Source organism: Balaenoptera musculus, chromosome 14 (assembly GCF_009873245.2).
Source record: "Balaenoptera musculus isolate JJ_BM4_2016_0621 chromosome 14, mBalMus1.pri.v3, whole genome shotgun sequence".
NCBI lineage: Eukaryota > Metazoa > Chordata > Mammalia > Artiodactyla > Balaenopteridae > Balaenoptera > Balaenoptera musculus.
The window spans coordinates 35,954,061-35,974,615 of NC_045798.1; the positions used below are offsets into that span (position 1 = coordinate 35,954,061).

At 52.5% G+C, this 20,555-nt stretch overlaps 1 protein-coding gene across 1 annotated transcript in view; it reads right to left on the reverse strand.

Moving 5' to 3' along the window:
* Positions 1 to 2,547: 2,547 nt before the first annotated feature.
* Positions 2,548 to 20,555, reverse strand: part of EMILIN2 (elastin microfibril interfacer 2) — a 51,023-nt gene continuing 33,015 nt past the window's right edge. The window contains exons 5-8 of the mRNA XM_036823719.1: positions 7,376 to 7,762; positions 5,991 to 6,023; positions 5,330 to 5,458; positions 2,548 to 3,581 (exon numbers count right to left, since the gene is read on the reverse strand). Coding sequence (XP_036679614.1) covers positions 3,505 to 3,581; positions 5,330 to 5,458; positions 5,991 to 6,023; positions 7,376 to 7,762 — 626 coding nt within the window. The 3' untranslated portion in view covers positions 2,548 to 3,504. The remainder of the gene's footprint in view (positions 3,582 to 5,329; positions 5,459 to 5,990; positions 6,024 to 7,375; positions 7,763 to 20,555) is intronic.

Sequence of the window (20,555 nt, forward strand, 5' to 3'; positions counted from 1 at the left end):
GGTTTAATGAAACTGGTTTAAAGATTGAGTTTTTGTTTAAGTGCTCTTTCCAGGTGAAAACTACTTTTTTGTTGTTTTAAAGGGAAGGAAAACTTACTCTTTTAATTTAATCATTACGTTCAGTCTGTGATGACATACTTGATTATTAGGCACAGCAGTGCCACTAACAAGTTTTTTAAGGTGTCAGAAATTAATTGTAAACATCAGTTCAGTACTTAGTTTATGGCAAAGACAAGCTGTCTTAAGCTAAATGGCTCTATTTGTGGTGCAGTGTTTGATGGTCAAAACAAAATGGTACAACAATAAACAAATGTAAACTGAATGCATCTGACTCTCTCCTTCAGAGGACATTAAATCCTCTTCTCTAAAACTCTTGCCAGAAATTTGTAAATTTCCATAAAATTAGCATTTTGACCCTTTGCTGACACTTAAATTTGTGTATAGAAAGGACTTCTTTTTTTGGTGCTTGTTTTTATAAAACCTGACTCCAGAGTGAGGCTACACCCACAGGAATAACCTCTCTTTCTTTGTAGGTTCTGCCAGGCCGTGTCCATTCATACACATGTGATTTCTAGTGAGTATCCCTGGCATCCTCCAGGCTGCTTCCTCCGCCGCCCTCAGCCCTTCAGGGGTCCCCTGAGCGCCTTGCATTAAACCCTTCCTCTGGGTGAATACTACTTAGCCGTCCTGATGTTTTCATCAGCTGTTAGGAGAGTCAAAGTGATCTTGGATCAAAAACCACACCCCCCATGTGATGTTATTTGAGTATCTTTATCCCCTAGACGGCTAAGCACACACTGAGCCTGCCGAGCGCGAGAGCCCGTGTCCACCATGGCCCCGCTGCGCCACCAGACTGCGTTGTCCTTCCCCGTTGATGGGACGGGACAGGGACAGCGCGCGTGGATGTTTAGGAAGTGGGTGTGGATGCGTGTAAAGCCATGTTTCACTTGTCTCTGATCACAGATACTTCTTTCCTTTCAAACTGCAAATTGTGAGAAATAACTCAAGATGGTAGGGTCACTGAGAAAGGTTAATGCACTAACACGGGAGTGACGTCAAATGAAGTTTGCACTGATTTGCCGTCTTTACCGCTGGTCGTCTATCGTTTTTCACCATTTAAGCGTCAGGCCATTTGCTGATGTTAGATGTGGGGGCATAACGTCCCGGTCCTGTCTCTGCTTCTCTCGGGGGGCACCCTGACCTTCTTTCCAGCAGCCCCTTGTTTCAGAAGTTGTAACCTTGTGCCTGATTGCAGTCCAGAGGCTTGGTCCACGCGTCTCACTCCCAGGCTCACAGCGCCGGGCCGCTGACATCTGGAGGAGCTGCTCCAAGCCTCCCAGCCTGAGCTCAGCCCAGCTTGCTTCTCTCTGTGCAAGAGGACAGCCTTTCCCTTCTACAGACGCTGACTCCTGTGAACCACGGTCCAGCTTTCATCCCATTGAAGTCAACGCAGAACCTGCTGCAGTCGTGGATAGAGAGCGGAACTTCTCCGTTGTCAATAAATGAGTCAGGATGGACCGGCAGAGGGGGTGTTTTACTTGCTGCTCTAAGCACTGTCTGTGGAGTGGAGGAAAGTAATTCTCTGCCTTCTGTCTGCTCCCTGCCTTTCCGGCTGTTGAGCATTTGTTCCCTTTGGCACCAGGTAAGGTCTTTAAATGGGGTGTGAGGTGGAGAGGGCAGAAGCATGTGCCCACTGGGTTTTCCTGAAAATGCTCCACTGCAGTGGGGTTTTTCCCATGAGTCATTTCTAGGAAGCCACTGCTAGCCAGTCCCCCAGCTGCAGAAACGGGGCAAGTGTGCTGCCCCACCCCCATGCCCCAGACAGAGGCCCCGCCTTCCGTTCTTGGCCCCTTCGCCCTAGCTGGTGGAGGGGGTGAGGAAGAAGGCCTCTCTCTCTGTCCACCGGCTGCCCTGGGCTCTCATTTGCAAGCAGTCCTGGAAAAAGCATTCTTACAGCATAAGAGTACCTTGGTGGCTTGATGTCGGCCAAGGAAGCTTGTTTCTATTGTCCACATCTTTCCCTAGGGCTCTGGGGACATGCCTCCCCGCAGTGGCACTTGGTTGGCCAACAGGTTTTACAACCTGATTAGCAAAGACCACGCGGAGCTAAGGGTTTGCTTCCTGCTGGTAGAGGAGTGAGGGGCCTGGGCTTCCTGGGAACAGAGCATGCTCTCCACGGGGAGAGTCCTGCTTTCCTCAGATGACCTCGGTGTTCAGTGTGGTCCGTTTTGTTTTGGGCCTCTTGTTGCCTGGGAGCTCAGGAGTCCTTATAGCTGCATCTGCTGTGAGCTGGGCAGCTGCAGGTTCAATGTGAATGTTCAGCACCCCCTGGAGGAGCCCCGTTTTCAGCTGTGGGGCTCACATGGGGACTCTGACCTCCAAGCACATCTAGTCTGTCTTTACAAGCCAAGAACAACCCCCAAGTGCACGGCGTGGATGCTGAGGGATAACAGATGCATGGTTGAGATGAATTTACTCAAGCTTACTTTCTGCAGCCATCAAAGTCATTTACTGTAGTTTGCTTTTCAGCAGCAACTCTCAATCCAGAAGGCACCAGACTTAACTGGAAGTGTTTTACATCTTTATTGACACTCCCTGTCTTTGCACTTAAGTCGTACATGTCATTCAAGGAGCCCAACAAGCCACATGACAGTCTCTCCTGTGTCCCCTCTCAGCAGGCAAACCCGGGCGGGGGTGGGGGAGGGAGGGAGGGTGGCGAGCCAAACCTGGGGACCAGCCCACTGCCCACCTAGGTCTGTGGTGGCACGTGCCACTTCAGTGTTTAAACTCTTCTCCCGCATGCAGGGTAAGTGAAGACAGAAGCAGCTGGCGACAGCTCTGCTCCAGTAAAGCCTGGCCACTGGTGCCAGTTCTGCCTCCTCTCAGCGGCTCGTCCTTCTCCAGCAGCAGGGCGTGATCCCACCGGGCAGCAGTTGGAGCCTCTGCGGTCAGCACCCTGTAGGCCCAGCACAGGCCACCCGGAGAGAGCTCAGGCCACGGCAGAGCCAGAGGTGGGAGCTGGGAGACGCAGGGGGAGGAGCCAGCGTGCAGGCAGGGGCGCTTCCGACGTTAGCCCGTGGTCTACTCCTCGCTGCCTTGGCAGCCAGGCGTGGCCTTTACCTGGGGGAGGTGGTGGGGTGTCCGCAGGAAACTAGACCAGTGCTCCAGTTACACACACGCTGAATACATTAAAGCTGCCGAGTTCCTACAACTCTTAACCCCTTCCCTTGCCCGGCCACCTCAGAGGTGGGACAGGAAAGGATATAAGAAAACCCCACTAAACGTGGAGTACATTTCGTCAAAGTCCGTGTGAGCCAACCTGCCCCCAGTCACCACGATGTTGACGCCGTCCCCTGCCTTCAAGTGCACGATAAGGTGGAATGCCCCCGGGCCCCCACAAGTGTGCAGAGCCCCCTGGGGCCGGTGGTATTCCAGGAATTCTCTCTTGTAGCCGGCCGTGTGCAGCTGTGCCACGCTGGCGTTGGCGACCGAAAGGACGGCTTCTCACGTACGTGTCCCTCTCGGGGGTGAGTTGTGGCCGTGATCATGGTAGCGCCCGTCGTACGGAGCTGTGAAGACCCCTGGGAGGAGGAAAGAAGCAGACACCGGTGTTCACGTGACACCATCACAGCCTTCCTGAGACAAGCTGACAGCCCGGATGAAGGCAGACCAGCCTCTGGGTTTGCCCTGGGTGCCTGGGTTTGGGCTCAAAGTCCTGCTCAGCCTCCCCCACGGGAGCAGGCCCATCAGGGCACAGCCCCTCTATACTAAACCCACCCAACGACAGTGACAGTCCCCTTGGCCCACACTGCTCTCGCACTGACCTGGTCCTCACGGCAGACCCAGCAGCAGCCTGAGGGAAAACTGGCCCTTTACTGCGCACACTGGCCTGTACCCCCTCACCCAGGTTTTATCGGTAGGAAGCGGCCACGCCGATCCTGGCTGCCTCTGGGGAGTTTTCTCTGTCACTGAAAGCACCTCGAGGCCAACTTAGAATCGACCTCACGGGCACAATATCCACAAAACGCCTTAGCTGCCTTCTGGGGAGGCAGGACCAAAAAATCCCCACAAGGTCGATCATTAACGCAGGAAGAAGAGACACTGAGCCAGAGGTGCAGCCACAGCCAGCCCTCCTCCGCTGGAAGAGCCAGGCTCCCTGCTGGACCAGTACCCAGGTGGCAGCCACGTGCAGCCAGAAGCGAGCTGGTATTTAGACACACGCTCTGGGGCTGGGGAGGCAGGGGAAGCGCTGGTCGGAGGTGGGGGGATGAGGTTCGCAGATGTTGCCCATTTGCAGAGCAGCAGCACGTGGGCCCACAGCCAGACCCAGTGCTGGCAGGAGTGGCCACTGCCCAAGGGCTCCCGGAAGGGGGCTGGACATGGACCACTGACCACGGGCTGAGAGCTGAGAAGGAATCTAAGGGGCCTGAGTCTTCAACCTGCCCTGAAACATGCCAGGCCGCCCAGCTCCCTTCCCCAGCTCTTCTTAGTAATTTAGAGCCTGGGGACAGACAGGCCCCAGCACTCCGGGCACATGGCCAGCGTCTGCTCAGGGTCACGCAGAACTCCCTTTGCTGAAGCCCCGCTGGAGAGAATGGTTCTAGGCATCCTGGGAACAGGAGAGAAATGTAGGTCACGGTCCCTGTGTGCCGAGAGCACCTGGCCTGTCGGCGTGGAGTGAGGGCCCCGGGGGAAGCCCGACTTGAGCACAAAGCGAAGCAGCCTTCTCACACCCCCGCCTCCAAGCCCGTTAAAAACAGAGTGTGAGGCCGAGCTTCACGCCCATGGGCCGGGAGGCCAGGAGCCCCGTTTTTACACGCTCTGCAGTTCATTCACTCTGATGCTCGCTAAAACCCGAGGCCCCGCCGTCCTGAGACCCGGGGCCAGGGCGGCAACTCACATCTCTGCCCGCAGAGAGCCGATTCCCTCCCAGGGGCCACGCAGAGCCCCGGCCACCGCGCGCACGCGACACCCCGGTCCGCTAGTGCCCGTGGGCGGGGGGACAGCGGCGGACCAGGGGGTCCTGGCTCTTCCTCCTACAGGTGAGATGCCCGCGGCCCCGAGGACAGCAGTCCAGGCACCGGGGTGGCCTCTCGTCCCTGCTGTCCTCGGGGGCTGGGGACCACGTGGACCGAACCCCCGGCAGGGCGAGCAATTCTGCCCCAGAGCAGGCGCCCCGCGCTGCTGCTGACCCACTTGGGGCTCAGAAACCAGGGATCCTGCAGGCAGCGGCGTGGGCGCACCTGTCGTGGCAGCCGGGAGGGACCTTCCTCACAGCCTCCCGGCTGGGAGAGTCCTCCTGAGCGGCCGTGTGTGTGGGCGGACTCACCGGTGCTGGGGTCGTACACGTCCCCGTCGTTCACCAGCACTTTGTTAAAGAGGACGACGCCCGCATCGCTGGGGAAAGGCTTCCGGGTGAGCCCCGCGGAGAAGGACACCAGAGACGGCGCCGGGACCCCTGGGTGGAGAGAGGATGCGCCTGCGGTCAGGCCCCGCCCGAGCCGAGGCCTGCGCGCAGTCCCGAGGGGCAGCCTGGGCCTTGCATTTCGCCTCAAAGTGGGCACACCCCCTCCTCACATCCTGGGCCCGACAGTGCCCTTGTCAGGGTGGCAGGCAGTTGCTGGGAGTGGGCATGCGTGGACTACGTTGGACGCTGCGTGAGATGGGAGGCTTCGCGCATGCGTGGGCCTTGTGCATGATGTCTGGGGTGCGGGCGCCGAGGCCCCACGAGGTGCTTCTGTGTGAGCGCTTCTGTGATGAGAGCTGTGAGGCTGCGCGCGTGCACATGCGAGGCGGGAGCTTTGCGCATGCGTGATGTCATTCGGCGGGGGTGGGGGCCGTGCGTGTTCATGTGCACACGAGCAAGTGAGCCAGGGAGAGCTGCACCCGTGCCAATGGCCCAGAGGGAAGAGACAGGACCCGGGGTGGGGGGCGGGAAACGGGGGCTGCCCAGGACCGCCCGCCTCGGCCTCCCGTCCTGGCTAACGTACCTGGGGAGGCTACAGGCGGTGACTTGGGGTACCCTGAAAAACAAAACGCAGATGCAATGTCAAAGCCCTAACAAACAGCGCACCTCATTTTCCTGAGCCTCTCCTTTTCTGCCTGTTTCTCACACTGTGTAAGTAGACAGTAAGAGCACCCACTCCCAGCTGCCTGCACAGAGAAGACGGCCCTGAGGACGAACTGGCTGGGGGAATAGGAAGAAGATGGACTGGAGCCTTGGGGCCCAAGCCAGCGAGCAGGCTACAGACTGACATGTCCACTCCCACGCTTGCCCTCCAGGAGCAGGGACTGTTCACTAGCTTTGCCCCCAGGGAGACTGGATGCAGTGTTTGTCATGTGGATGCGTGGAAGGAAGGACAGACGTACAAATGAACAAATTGCCCAAAAGAATATAAGCATCCAGGATACGTGGAACTAACAAAAGGAAAACTGTCATCTTAGAAGAAGCACCACACCTGCCTGAGAGCTATGATCACTGGAGCTTGGGGTGGCTGAGAAGGAAGGGCAGTGACCTCACCTCCCCAGCAGCCACGGTGCTTCATTCAGGCAGGCTGTCCGTGCCCGTGGCTGAATGCCTCCAACTGTCAGCTTGGTTTAACTCTGAGGCAACTGGTTGGTACTATCCTGTGACAGCTGACGTGATCTACCCCAAGCAGCATCACGTGTTTGTATGTCATAGCACAGAGCCTCAGTTTCCTCATCTATCAGTAGAATATCAACTTCACAGTGCTGTGGGGAAAGCTGTAGATCCAGCACCTAGTTCAGTCCCTGGCATGCAGTGGGTGTCCCATAAATGCTCGCTCCCCTTTTTCTTCTCCCTCCTGCCTTTACCTGACTTCACCTCCTCTACCACCAACACCTCCTTCACCACCACGGTGCTGACCTTCTGACTCACATGAAGCACTTAACTGGCCAAGCACTGACCTAGGCTTTTCTCCATCCTTACAATAACTCTCTGAAGTCCTATTAGTATCCTCCCTTTGCTGTTGACAGAGCTAAGCCTTGCAATGACATAGCTAGGGTTGGAGCCAGAACCTTCCAGCCTACCCACTTTGATGTGTGCTCATCTTTGTGGCTACGCAAGCTCCCAGTATCCTCTTGGTTTCCCCAGTACACTTCCTGCTAGGGAGATCAAGGAGCTGCCTGGGTGGTCCAGGTATTTGTGCCCATGGCACAAATCTATTTCTAAGTATGATGTACTATCCCCAGGGTACCACAGAACCTTTGGAGAGCCAAGTTTTGGACCTTGTACCCTGAAGGCTGCACCCATGACCTGCAGAGACGCTGCAGCAGCCTCCTGGGGCTCAGGCTGCCCCCTCTGTGCATCCTCACCTTCTGTAGCTCAGATGGCCCAGCAGCGGGGGACCCTTACCTGGTGCTCCCGCGTAGCCTTCGGCCCTGGGGATGGGCCCCTGCCCAGTCTGGCCGTCCACGCCCCGGGGCAGTCCCCGCCCCGACATGGCCATCCTGCCCGGGGGCCCGGCCTCTCCAGTCTCCATAATGACCCCGGTGGAGCCAGGCAAGAAGGGCAGCCCCGTCCAGCCGGGCCGCAGCAGCGGGGGCAGTGGCCGGGGGCGTCTCTTGGGCAGGACAGGCTGCTGGCCTGTGTACGGCTGCTGTCCAGGGTCCTTGGGCGGCGGGGGAGCACTGGACGGCGGTGGAGGGGTCAGCGCTGGAGCAGGAGGCTTGGTGGGGGCCTGTGCCGCGTGTGGGGCCTTCCCTTGGGGCAGAGGCTGGGGTGCTGCTGAGGGCTCCTCCGCTGAGCATTTGGAAAGTGGAAAGAAATACACAGGGTTCAAAACCTCAGACTTGACTGCTCGACCACAGGCCCCTCTGAGACTCCGTGGGCATGGCTCCCTGGAACGTGTGTGCTTGGGGGGCTGGCCTGTGGCCTCCGCGGGGTCCCTGGGCTGGGCCCACCAGCAAACACAAGAGCAGCCGCCACAGAGTGGGGACAGCCTGCCTGGACCCCCTGCCCAGGGGAGGGGGATCTTCACCCTCTTTCTTCATGATGGTCACACTCCAAAACAGCACCCAAAACTCCCCGATTCACTGCATGGTGATACCACAGGGGTATCTGCCTGCTTGCTGCCACCCCGGCCTTGCATTCTCTCAAACAAGCCAGTCTCACGGTCACTGTGGACAGCCTCACAAGCCGAGGGCCTGCTGGGTGCAGACATCACGGGACCAGGCAGGTGTCAGGGAGCTCGGAGGGCCTGCTGGGTGCAGACAGGGACAGCTGTCAGCTCGTGCCCTCTGCAGCAGGCACAGTTCCCAAAGGAGTGGCAGTGCCCCCCACCTCTCACCACAGCCTTAAGATCACCAACTGAGGGAATTTCCACTGCAGAAAAGTCCTGATTCACATTTCCCTGCCCTCTTGGGATGGCGCTGTGACACAAGCGGGAAGCTGCCACCCTTTCCTCCTATGAATACATTCCTGGAACTACCTTCCAGGAAGCCCTTCCTAAGGCCTGTAAGACAGCTAAAAATAACCAGGACTGGTCACAATACCATCCTCAAAAGCCAAACCCCACCCACCTCCTCAATCTGTATTATGCCTGCAATGGCCCAGCTTCCATGGCTACAAAATTATGACCAAGCAAAATCAGTAACTGCATTGTGCCCCACTGTCTAGTTTTGTTTTAAAACTCACAAAGGTAATTATGGCAGATCGAACCCATGCTCCCCCTCTCCACTCACAGGTTGCTAGCCCACCTCCAGCCCCAAAGGGAGACTATTTCTCAAATAGCCTTTCCCACCCAGTACACTCCATGAGAGGATTAATCCCTAAGGAAAATGATTTAATGAAGTGATCACTTTCTAATTTCCCCCGTGGATGGTACAGAACTAATACCATTCTAGATGCACTGAAGATAAGTTCATTCACACCATACAATGGAAAGGCATCAGGCCTTAATTCTCTTCAGGACTCTGGTGGGAAGTGTTGGGTTGGGCATAGAAACTGAGGCAGAGCAATTCCCAACATGGGGACACCACGAGCCACAGTGAAGGACAAGAGTGAGAAAGGAAACCAACGAACAAAAAGGAACTTTAAAGAGATAATACAAGAAAATAAACATGTATTAAGGCGTGCTCCTCACTAGCGAGGATGCCCACAGGCTTCTCCAAGTGTGTAACTTTAGCTTCTGCCCTAAATAAACCACTTCATTGCGTGCTCTCCCACACGTACTGTGCTTCTAATAAACGCTGTGCCTGCTTTAAACAAAAACAAACAAAAAAAAGTAATAATCTCAGAAACAGAAGACACTGCATCCAAAGTATAAGAATAGATTGGTATTAAGAGAGGCCTAACCAGAGAATAAAGATGAGTCTTTGCTGATTAAAAATATACTTGCCAAAATAAGAAAATTCAATGAAACAGTTGGTAGATAAAATCAAGGTGCTCTTTCAGAAGGTAGACCAGGAAGAGAAAATAATGGACAATAGGAGAGAAACCATAGGAAAATTAGACTCTTTCCAACCCAGAAGTCTTTCCCAAAAAGAAAGATCGGAAAAACGGGTATAGGGATGATGAGGTAGTAAGGAAAAACTCAAATACACAATTTCTCAGAACTAAGAAAGATCCCAGCACAATTATTGAATGAAAGACCCAAACCAAAGCATATTCAGAACACTGAGGATAAAGAGAAGACCACACAAACTGTCAGGGGAAAACGAAAAAGTGACCTCAACTCAGAAGGGCATCATCAGCCTTCTCAACAGTACTGGAAACCAGAAGACAAAAGAACACCTTCAAATTCTGAGGGAATATCATTGCTAACCTTGAATTCTATACCCAGCTAAAATATCTGCCAGTTGTGAAACTAGAATAAAGACATTTCCAGGCATGCACTATTTAAAGACAAGCAAAACTGTCGAGCACCCTTTCTTAGAAAGCTATTGGAAAATGTACTCCACTGAAACAAGGGAGTAAACCATGAAAGAAAGAAATGCAGAGTAAAGAAAAGGGTCTAAGACAGGAGAGAGGTTCAAGAAATTTCTAGGATGGTAGTGAAGGAAGTTTCAGATTGAAAGCTTTAGAGCAAGTCCAGAGAATAAGCAGTCCAGACTGGGTCAGGAAGAGAACTCCCGGAGGGAGGTCACTAATTTAAAAAATGGAACTGACAAATGATCTGGTAATTTTTATGGTATTGAGAGGGTATCAGAGGGTGAGAAGAATCCAAAACAGATATGTAAAATCTAGCAGATAATAATGCAGCACTACTACTAATTCAGAGACAAGCAAAACAAAAAGCAGCATGATCATATTTGGCCACTATTGAGCTGTTTAGCTCCTCATAGCATAAATACTGACTTGATTTTTGTGGCATAACTCCAGTGGGAGCTGGGAGGAGGGGAAGCAGGGGGAGACACGAGAGAGCCTAATACATAGGCTAATGTCTACAGCTGATAAGTAATATATATAATGTCAAATAATACCCATATAGAGATATCTAAAGCTAATAAATTGATGGTAAACATCAGGAGGAGAAAACAGCTGAAAGAGTGGCACATGGCCACCTCTGGGGTGAGAAGGGTAACAGGGAAAAGGGGACAGGAAAGCTGGTTTTCATTATAAACTTCTCAGAACTATTTCATTTTTATAAGACATAATTATGGAAGACACCCAGGGCCTGTCTCTAAACTCTTTTCCCTCCAGTCCAAGCTCAGGTCCCTCCTTGTCTGTCTCCCCCTCCCTCTTCACGCTGTTTCCAGGCTCACAAGCTGGCCTCCCTCCCAGGGGCGCAGGCTCCTGCCTTAGCCCCACCTCCCTTCTCTGCTGGAGATGCTCCTCCAGCATCACCCCTCTCTCCTCCGTCTCTTTCCTTCCACCCCACCAGCTCCTTCCCTTTAGCCCACGTTTATGTGTCTCCACCCAAAATTTAAAAACAAGTACTTTTCCTCAGTCCTACAACCCTCAATGAATTACAGTTGACAAAGCACCTAAAAATAGCCAAGTACAAGCCCCTCAACCGGGTCCTTATTTTCGTACCTATCCCCCCCAAACCCTTCAAACCAGCCCTCCTTCTCTGAAGCCCCCCTGTCTGTCGCTTGCCCCATCACCTAGTCCAGGTGCTCTCGCTTATCACACACGCCCCGATCTGGGCTAAGTCCAGCTGATTCTAATTTTGAATCGTCCTTTGGGTCCTTCCTCCACACCTTTCTCAGAATGCTCTTAGAACGTGTCCTAGCCATCTTCCCTGCTCAGAAATCTCCAGTTGTCCTCCACTGCTCATAAAATCCAACAGAATCTCCTCCGTCATCCGTGTCTCCACCCCCTGCCCCATCGCCTCCTGCCACCTTCAGTACCCCCACTGGGGCCCGGCTCTCATCTGAGCGTCCCTGCCTTTGTGTTTTGCTGTTCGCACTCCCTAAAATGCCTCTTCAGGTTCCCTCACCAAAACACACCTCTCCCTGCAGTCCCGGTTCAGACACCCCCTCCTCATGAAGCCGTCATGAATCTGCCCAGTAGGGCTTGAACATCCTGCCTTCGAACCATGAACCACTTTGGCATCTAAGGGGTCTTTTCAGTTTTTTACATCTCTCCTTTCTTGCTGGATGATGAGCACTTGAGGACACATTTTAATGATCTTTTATCCCCAGGGCCTGGCACGTGACATTGAGACATCTAAGTATTTGGTGAATGAGGGAAGGCTGGAAGTACAGCAGGTACCATGGGCTGCACCCTCACTCCTGCCAACCATTCAATTAGGCGCCCTCATTTTGCCAACGATAATCATTCTGGGGTCCTATAAGGGCAATGCCAGTGCCTAGAGTCAGTGATGGTTCTCTTTTACGTTCACCACTCCCTCAACACCCAGGCTTGTCATAGCAAGTGGAAGGTAGAGGGAAACAAATGAACAACCTGCTTGGGCCAAATATCCTCCACCAATCTCCGTGGGGAGTCCATCCAGCACACTGCGCAGGACAGGCGGCTCCAAAACACCACTCACATCACAGCAAAGACGGTCACGAGAAAGCTGCCCCGGCTCCAGACTGCTCCCCAGCCCTGGCCCCCAGCACAGGCTCAGCCCAGCGCATCACGTGGTGTTTCTAATGCACACATTTATTACGTGGTTGTAACAAAGACTGGACGGCATCTTGCTCACTCTGGAAAGATAACTCTGGCAGTCAATGTCTTTCCAAAGCGAACATATGTTTCTAATCCAGAGAGTGACCATTTGTACTGAGTTCCTCATAAGAGCCAAGTGTTGCTGCCCATGTTTCACGTGCGAGGAATGAGGAGGAATGATCAGCCGCACGTGCGCTTGCTTTTGTTCCAGAACTTGCCCCAAGGCGCTGGTCCTGATGCCACAGTGTGGCCTTGTGCCACTGTGCGCGCGATGGGCAGGGCCACAGCCTTACCAAGGATGGACCTGACACCATGTAGGAAAGGCCACTCTCTCTCCATTAAAGTTCTTATTAAAAGCCAATTTCAACTTTGCTAAGACAAAGACCTGCCTGAGGAAATCCCCAAGAGTCCACGAGACTGACATGCCTTCCTCCGCTGTCAGGAGCCTGGGTGGTCTGGCTCCTCCTGCAGCCGCCAGAGAACCCTGCAGAGTGGCAGCTAAATCGCCAAAGTTCCGGCCCCGTGGCTGTGCCTGGCAACTTGGTGGTATCTTGTCACAGAGCAGGGATGCGGGGACAGACACGGGCCTTGGACGTTAGCGTCTTGTTGGTGGTGTGGCTGAAGGAAAGCCACAGAAACCTCCTGAGTTATCAGCTCAGCCGTCACTCGGGCTAAACCGGCAAAGCCTCCTCACAAGCCGGCGGAATCGGTGCCAATCAGATGAAGTGATGGGTGCAGGGGCGCGTCCCTGACTGTAAAACACTGTGCAAACGTCAAGGGCAATTCCCGGTTGGGGGGAAGCTGAGCTGCCTGGCATCCCAGGGGTGTGTCCGCTGAGCAAACCCTGCAATTACGGGGGACTATTTTAAAGATGTCAATCAAGCCTTCTGACTTCATATTTTCTTTTATTTATTTATTTTTTGGCCACGCCGCACAGCTTGCGGGATCTTAGTTCCTCGACCAGGGACTGAACCTGTGCCCTCAGCAGTGACAGCGTGGAGTCCTAACCACTGGACTTCCAGGGAATTCCCAAGACTTATGACTTTTAAAAAAAACCCATCCACATGCTGACATACAGCAGGCTAAGTGGACGGAGGGCCACACTGCCCGGCAAAGCTCAGTTCTTGGGAAGGGCCTGAGAAACGCGAGGCTCAGCAGGAGGTTCCCCGGGACCGTGTTGCTCTCACTGACCGGCACAGGGCGGGCACGAGGCAGGGGCTTCCGAGGAGACGCTTGCTGGTCTCCCCGCAGAAAGGCTGAGGGAAGACAGGCCGTGGAGGCGTGTGAAGGACTCTCAGGACTGGGGAGACAACCCACAGAAACCCCGCACTGCTCCCCTGACAGCAGAGGAAGGGAAACCATGCGTGCGCAGGAACGGTCCTACTCGGAGCAAATGGCAGTCAAAATGCTGCTTTGGGCTTTGGTTGGAACGAAGAGGAAAAGCGTTCAAGCTCGTCCAAGGGGCGCTGTGTTTCCATCACAGAAGGGCCCGGACCGACTCTTCCTCTAGAGGACAGAGCCCACTGGCCCAGCCGAGAAAGGAGTCCAGACGTGATCACACTTCCGGAAGCCCGTGGAATCAGGCTCAACAGGGGAAACAGGTCGACATTTCTGAAAAGTACAACCTAGAGAACACTGACACAGAGAGACGGCTCCGGCCGCTCCTGCTGACATCGGGGGCAGCTCATTTGGGACCGAGAGTCATTCGATGTCACTGAATCCCAGAGAGGTGGACCCAAGCATCAGCATCACTGGGGGATTCTTTCTGGTAGAAATTCACAAGCTGATTCTAAGTTGTATATGGAAATGCAGAGAGAGGATCTACCTGATTTTCAGACTCACTATAAAGCTGCAGTAGTCAAGGCCTAAGGAGACACATCAACAGCGAAGCAGAGTCCCTCAGTGGACGCGCACGTCACGGTGGAGCTTGCGTGGGTGACGCTGGGTCATGTCCGGGATTTTATCCTCTCTCCTCACCGCCCTCCCGCCCCCGCTCCTCTTCTTTCTGGGCACGGCAGCCCCGGTGCCGCCTCTGAGGGGGCCTGCCTTCCACTTCTGGGACCAGAGCTAGGGGGTTCTTTGTTTTAATTACAAATTTAATTACAAATTCCTGGATCTGACCTCATCCCTGCTGAGCAGGAATCTCCCGAGTGAGCCCAGAGTCCTTATTTTTGTAAAGCTCACAGAGGATTCTGCACGCAGCTGTGGGAGAGCCCTCCCGGAACATGGCAGTTCTAAAGTCAAAGTTAAGATGGAGAAAAGCAGCTGCAACTTTCACCAACTCAAGAGCTTTACAACAACCAGATGCTCACAGGGCAAAAGGGCAGGTATCGTCCAGAGTTGGTGTGGTCTGAGTGTGGGCAGTTTGTTTAGCCTTTATGTATTTATAAAACTCTGACTTACTCCATCATAATATCTTGGACCTACACTGGCCCCAAACTCAGCCAATTTCAAGTTGAGGGCCAAAACCGTCATAACACTGGCATCAGGCCACACTTCCCCTGGCCATGCTTTACAGTTAAATACTTATTTGAAAAAAATCTGTGCTTTTTCATTCTTACGGCGCAGCTTAGGCTAAGCAACTGGATAAAGATGGGATTCTTAAGTCTGTAATACCCCCGAATGAAACGTTATTAATATAATTCAAAACTAAAAATAGAACTACCATATGATCCAGCAATCCCACTCCTGGGCATCTATCTGGAGAAAACCATCATCTGAAAGGATACATGCACCCCAATGTTCACTGCAGCACTATTTACAATAGCCAAGACATGGAAGCAACCTAAATGTCCATCGACAGAGGAATGGATAAAGATGACGTGGTACATACGTACAATGGAATACTATTCAGCCATAAAAAAGAATGAAATAATGCCATTTGCAATAACATGGATGGACCTAGAGATTATCATACTAAGTGAAGTAAGTCAAAGACAAATATCATATGCTATCACTCATATGTGGAATCAAATTTTATAAAAATGAAACAAATGAACTTATTTACGAAACAGAATCAGACTTACAGATATCAAAAACAGACTTATGGTTACCAAAGGGGAAATGTCAGGGGGAGAGGGATAAATCAGGAGCTTGGGATGAACACACACACACTACTATATATGATAGATAACCAACAAGGGCCTACTGTATAGCACAGGGAACTCTACTCAGTATTCTGGGATCACCTATATGAGAAAAGAATCTAAAAAAAAAATGAATATATGTATACGTATAACTGAATCACTTTGCTGTACACCTGAAACTAACACAACATTGTAAATCAACTATACTCCAACAAAATTAAAATTTAAAAGAAGAGAGAAAAAAAGTATTTATGAGAAATTGCCCTAAGACATTTGCAGAAGAAAGAGGCGGCGGATTAGAAAGAGGAAGCAGTGCCCCTGTCACTGGTGTGTGCTGAAACAGTGCTGCAACGTCCGGCAGGCACGGCCCTTCTTGGAACCGTGACGCAGGGGAGGAGAGCTTCCCTGACGCGCAGACTATTCCTCTGCCCCATCTCGGCTCGGGTGGGAGCCCCAGGTTTCTCAGCAACGGGAACTGCCCTTATGTCCCAACTGGAAGGGGAACAGCAGAAACGTCACAGTCTGGTCCCAGGGCCCCGGCAGAAAGCAGACTCTGGCTTTCAGCCACGCTGGGGGCAGACCCTGGAGCTGCCAGCAACACAGCGACCCCTACCCGACAATTTCAGTCAACCTGGGGACAAGTTGCAGCTAAAGGAAAGGGACAGGGTGCTGGGGAGATGGTGTGAAGAACCAACACTGAAAACAGGAGCCCGTGGGACCGGGCACAGAAGGCCAAAGCCTAGGGCCACATCCACAGAAGAACAAAGGACTTCCCCATCTCCTTGCCCTTCAGAAGCTAATTTATTTGAACATGAATCCTGAATGCTAGGAAGGGGAGATTTCTAGGCTTTTTACACTTTCTACCTGACTCCCAATTTAGAAAAGAAGAAAAGGAAAGGGAAAGAAGGAAAAAAACAAAACCCTCTGGCTTTCTAGAAACATTTGACAGAGCAGCCAGGAGCCCCACACCCAGGGCTCTCATCCCATGTCTGCGGTGTAGACAAGCCTGCTCTCACTCCTCTGAGGCTGCAGGCCCAGGGGCTGGCAGGGAGAGAAAGAGAGAAGTTCACCCAGGAGCAGAATGAACATCCACCACGGGGGACAGAGGGCCGCCAACACAGCTGGTATTTATTGAGGGATTACCAAGTGCCAGGCACTATTTAATACTCCACTAGTTAGGTATATTAATCCTCATACTAACTTTTTGAGGTATTATTGTGATCATGATTCTCTCCAATTAACAGGTGTAGAAAGTGAGGCATTAAGTAGATAAATAACTTGCCCAAAGTCACAAAGAATGCGTAGAGTAGCTGGGATTGCAAACCTGGGAAATAATAATCACTTCCTGGCTCTAAATTCTCCAAGAGTTTCTCATGATACTTAAAATCCAAATCCGTTATCACAGCCTATAAAATCCCACCTCATCTGATTCCTACTCCCTGACCTCACTGCCTATGACTTTCCCCCTTGCTCACAGACCTGATCAAACTGGCATTCTGAGTCCTCAGTCAGGAAAAACACATTCCTGCCTCAGGGCCTTTGAACATGCTTTTCCCTCTGCCGGGAACACAGATCTCTGCAGGGCTCGCTCCCTCGTCTTATTCATGTCTCTGCTCAAATGTCATCTCCACTGAGCAACCCTCCCCGACCTCTGATCTAAAATACAAAGTCCCCCATCCTCTATCACCTTCTCTGTTGGGTCTTTCCCCACACACTGATCGCCAGCTGAAATCAGATCTTCATTTGCTGGGCTGTGCATTATGTGTCTTACGCACTAGAGTGTAAGGTCCTTCAGGGCTGAAACGCCAGCCCTAGGACATGACTCAGTAAGTATCTGTTGAATGAATGACTATATAAATGAAGGGGTGGGGCATATGGGGCCCAGGAGAGGGGTGTCACACCCACGTCACAGAGCGTAAGGTGAGACAGTCATGAAAATACAGTGGTTCTTCACCTTTTAGAAGTTAGGCAGTGCTGGGCTTCCCTGGTGGTGCAGTGGTTAAGAATCCGCCTGCCAATGCAGGGGACACGGGTTCGAGCCCTGGTGCGGGAAGATCCCACATGCCACGGAGCAACTAAGCCCGTGTGCCACAACTACTGAGCCCGCATGCCGCAACTACTGAAGCCCACGTGCCTAGAGCCCATGCTCTGCAACAAGAGAAGCCACCACAATGAGAAGCCCATGCGCCGCAACGAAGAGTAGCCCCCGCTCGCCACAACTAGAGAAAGTTGCACACAGCAACGAAGAACCAAAGCAGTCAAAAATAAATACATTAATTAATTAATTAACCAAAAAAAAAAAAAAAAAGAAGAAGTTAGGCAGTGCTCTGAGTCCTAGATGACAGGCATGGGCCTTTCGTCCAAAAAAGTAACCAAACATTTGTATATAATCTCAAGAATCAGAGGGATAAATTGGGAGATTGGGATTGACACATACACACTACTGTATATAAAATAAAATAGATAAGTAATAAGAACCTACCGTATAGCACAGGGAATTCTATTCAATACTCTGTAATGACCTATATGGAAAAGAATCTAAAAAAGAGTGGATATGTGGATATGTATAACTGATTCACTTTGCTGTACAGCAGAAACTAACACAACATTGTAAATCAACTCTACTCCAATAAAAACTAATTTTTAAAAAAATCTCAAGAATCTCTTTTAAACCCCAGGGAAGAACATCTGCACCAACGATGCGGGGCTGGCAGGTAACAAAGAGACTCGGATCTATCTGAGCGCCAGCTGAGGCCCCTTCTGCTCCCCCGGCTGCCTCGTGGGTAGTTCCGCCCCCTCCGGGTGCTCCTAAAGCAGAGAATGGGGTCTGTGAACAGGGCAGTGGAAACGGCAGAGTGTGAGTCCCTGGCCCAGCAGCGTGGCTTCTGGTGGCTACATCCTGCACTCTCAGCTCTGGACCTTGGCTCGCAGTGGGAGAGATGACGACTGTCGTTAATATTCCCTCTCTCCCGTCGCCCACCAGCCGCATCACCTTGCCTTGACCAATGGAATGTGGCAGAAGGGACACCATGCCAGCTCTGGGCCTCGCCTGGAAGAGGCTTCCGCTTTCACCATGTGATAAGTCTGACTACCCGAGACCACCTGCTGTGAGGAGGCCCAAGTCAGCCACACGAAGAGACAGAGGATGGCCCTGCGGAGGGACCCCTGAGGCACCGGACGCATGACCCATCTGCCTGGACCTTCCAGCCCAGCTGGGCCCACCAGCCCCCTGACTGCAGCTGAGCGAGTGACTCACGCTGACACCAAATGGAGCAGAAGAACGGCCAAGCCAGTTTCCTGACCCGCAGAATAATGGAAAACGATAGAGCTTTGCTGTTTTAAGCCACCAAGATTTGGGGTAGGCTGTCACACAGCAGTAAATAACGGGCCCATTCACACAACTCCTCAGCAGGTATGTCCTCCCCTCCTGCTTTGCTGAACCCTACCCACCCCTCAGTATGAGCTCCAGTAACGCCTCCTTCCAGAAGCTTTTCTCATCACTCCACCTTACCCTTCACCCCACCAGCCTCTGAACTCTCAACCTCCTCATCGTTGAAGGCTCCCTCCTCCGAGAAGCCCTCCCTGACTTCCACAGTGGCCATGTGCCTGTGCCCATCTCTGTCTGCCTGTTTCCCCTCAGAATGTCACTGTCACACACACTGTCACACATCCACATACTCCACAGACATAGCTCATTACTCCCACAAAGTACGGGTTCAGTAAGATCCAATGAACTAAAAGGATAAACCCTGACACCACTCACTGGGCCTTGACACACCACCTCATTCATCCTCTCTGCAGACCGGTGCATGTCGTTACCCCCGTGACTGAAAACGCCTGGAGGGTGAGGGTCGTGCTACTCACCTCTGCACCCCTCACAGAGCCCTGCACATAGTAGGTGCTCAATAAATGTACTGTTGACTCTTTTTTTTTTTTTTTGGCTGTGTTGGGTCTTCATTGCTGCGCCCGGGCTTTCTCTAGTTGCGGCAAGTGGGGGCTACTCTTTGTTGCGGTGCACGGGCTTCTCATTGTGGTGGCTTCTCTTGTTGCGGAGCACGGGCTCTAGGCGCATTCTTAACCACTGCGCCACCAGGGAAGCCCCTGTACTGTTGACTCTTATCTGGTCCATGTGACCTGAACTCCAGATTCACCCACAGACCTCTCAGGCTCAGGTTCTCCTAGACCTGGATGCACTGCAAGGATGGATAGACTCTGCCTGTTTGTCTCTTTTCAATCAATGAAATTCTCGGAAATCCATGCTTTCTACACTCACAACAATGAATTCATTCCAAAAGGATCATCTTTTGGAAGCCACATTCTCTTTAAAGGCACTCATCCCCGACCCCTCCTTTCACAGCCAAGCGTGAAGGAGTTAACACAGCTTCCCACGCTGCCTGGGAGCTGCAAATCAACTGGAAATATCTGGTTCAATCTGTTGTTATAAAGCACAGTCCAGACAGAACTGTCACCATGAGGGACAATCATTCTATGTACACACATAGTCCTGTGACCTTTACCCAACATTCCAGAGATAGGGGAGCTGCATGGGCCTGGGGGGAGGGGAGGGGGAGGGGAGGGGGAGGGTTATAAATATCGGGACTGCCTGGGTAATTCCTTATCTACAAACTCCTTATCTCTGGGAAGGTTCAAAGCACTTCCCATCCACCACCTGGGACCCTCCCGCCTCCTGGGGACCAGGCCCTGGCTCTCCCCGGCCAGGCCAGGGCTCGTCTGCTTCTCCTGCTCCAGCCTCCCCTTCTCAGGCTGTAAGTCTCAGCTGGGACCCGATCCTAAAATTCTATAAGCTCACACCAGGCCAGGAACTTGCATCAACAGGTAAGGGCCTTTGTCACCTGGAGCTGAGCAAGGTGGAAATGTGATAAAGGCCAACAAAGAAGACAGGATTGGTCAGGAAATGGGGTCCTTTCGGGCACATGGCTGGCCCTCCCCAAGTGCTCATGGACCCAGTAAGTGTGCGTTCATCTCTGGGAGACATAGGGGAGATGTGTGCAGGCCTGGAGGACAGCGCCTGGGTCCTCACCCCACTCCACCGCTTCCCAGCTGTGCGACCTTGGAACACATCCCTGAGGGGACTAGGCCGGTGCTGATTCAAATAAAAAGCGCTCAATAAATGTGAGCTCCCCGCTCATCCCTCCCGCGTCCATTAGAAAAGGCTGGCTCAGTACTGAGGCTACTGAATCCAGGTACAAGGCATGCTCTATCCTTCAGGGATGATGTGCTGAACCCCCAAATAACAGAAATTAACTTGAATATATCACTCAGTGCTATTAAGGGACCATTCATTCATTCAATTCATTCATTCATTCATTCAACAAACATTTGTCGAGTGTGTCACGTGCAGCCAGCGTTGCCCTAAGCGCAACTTATGAGCG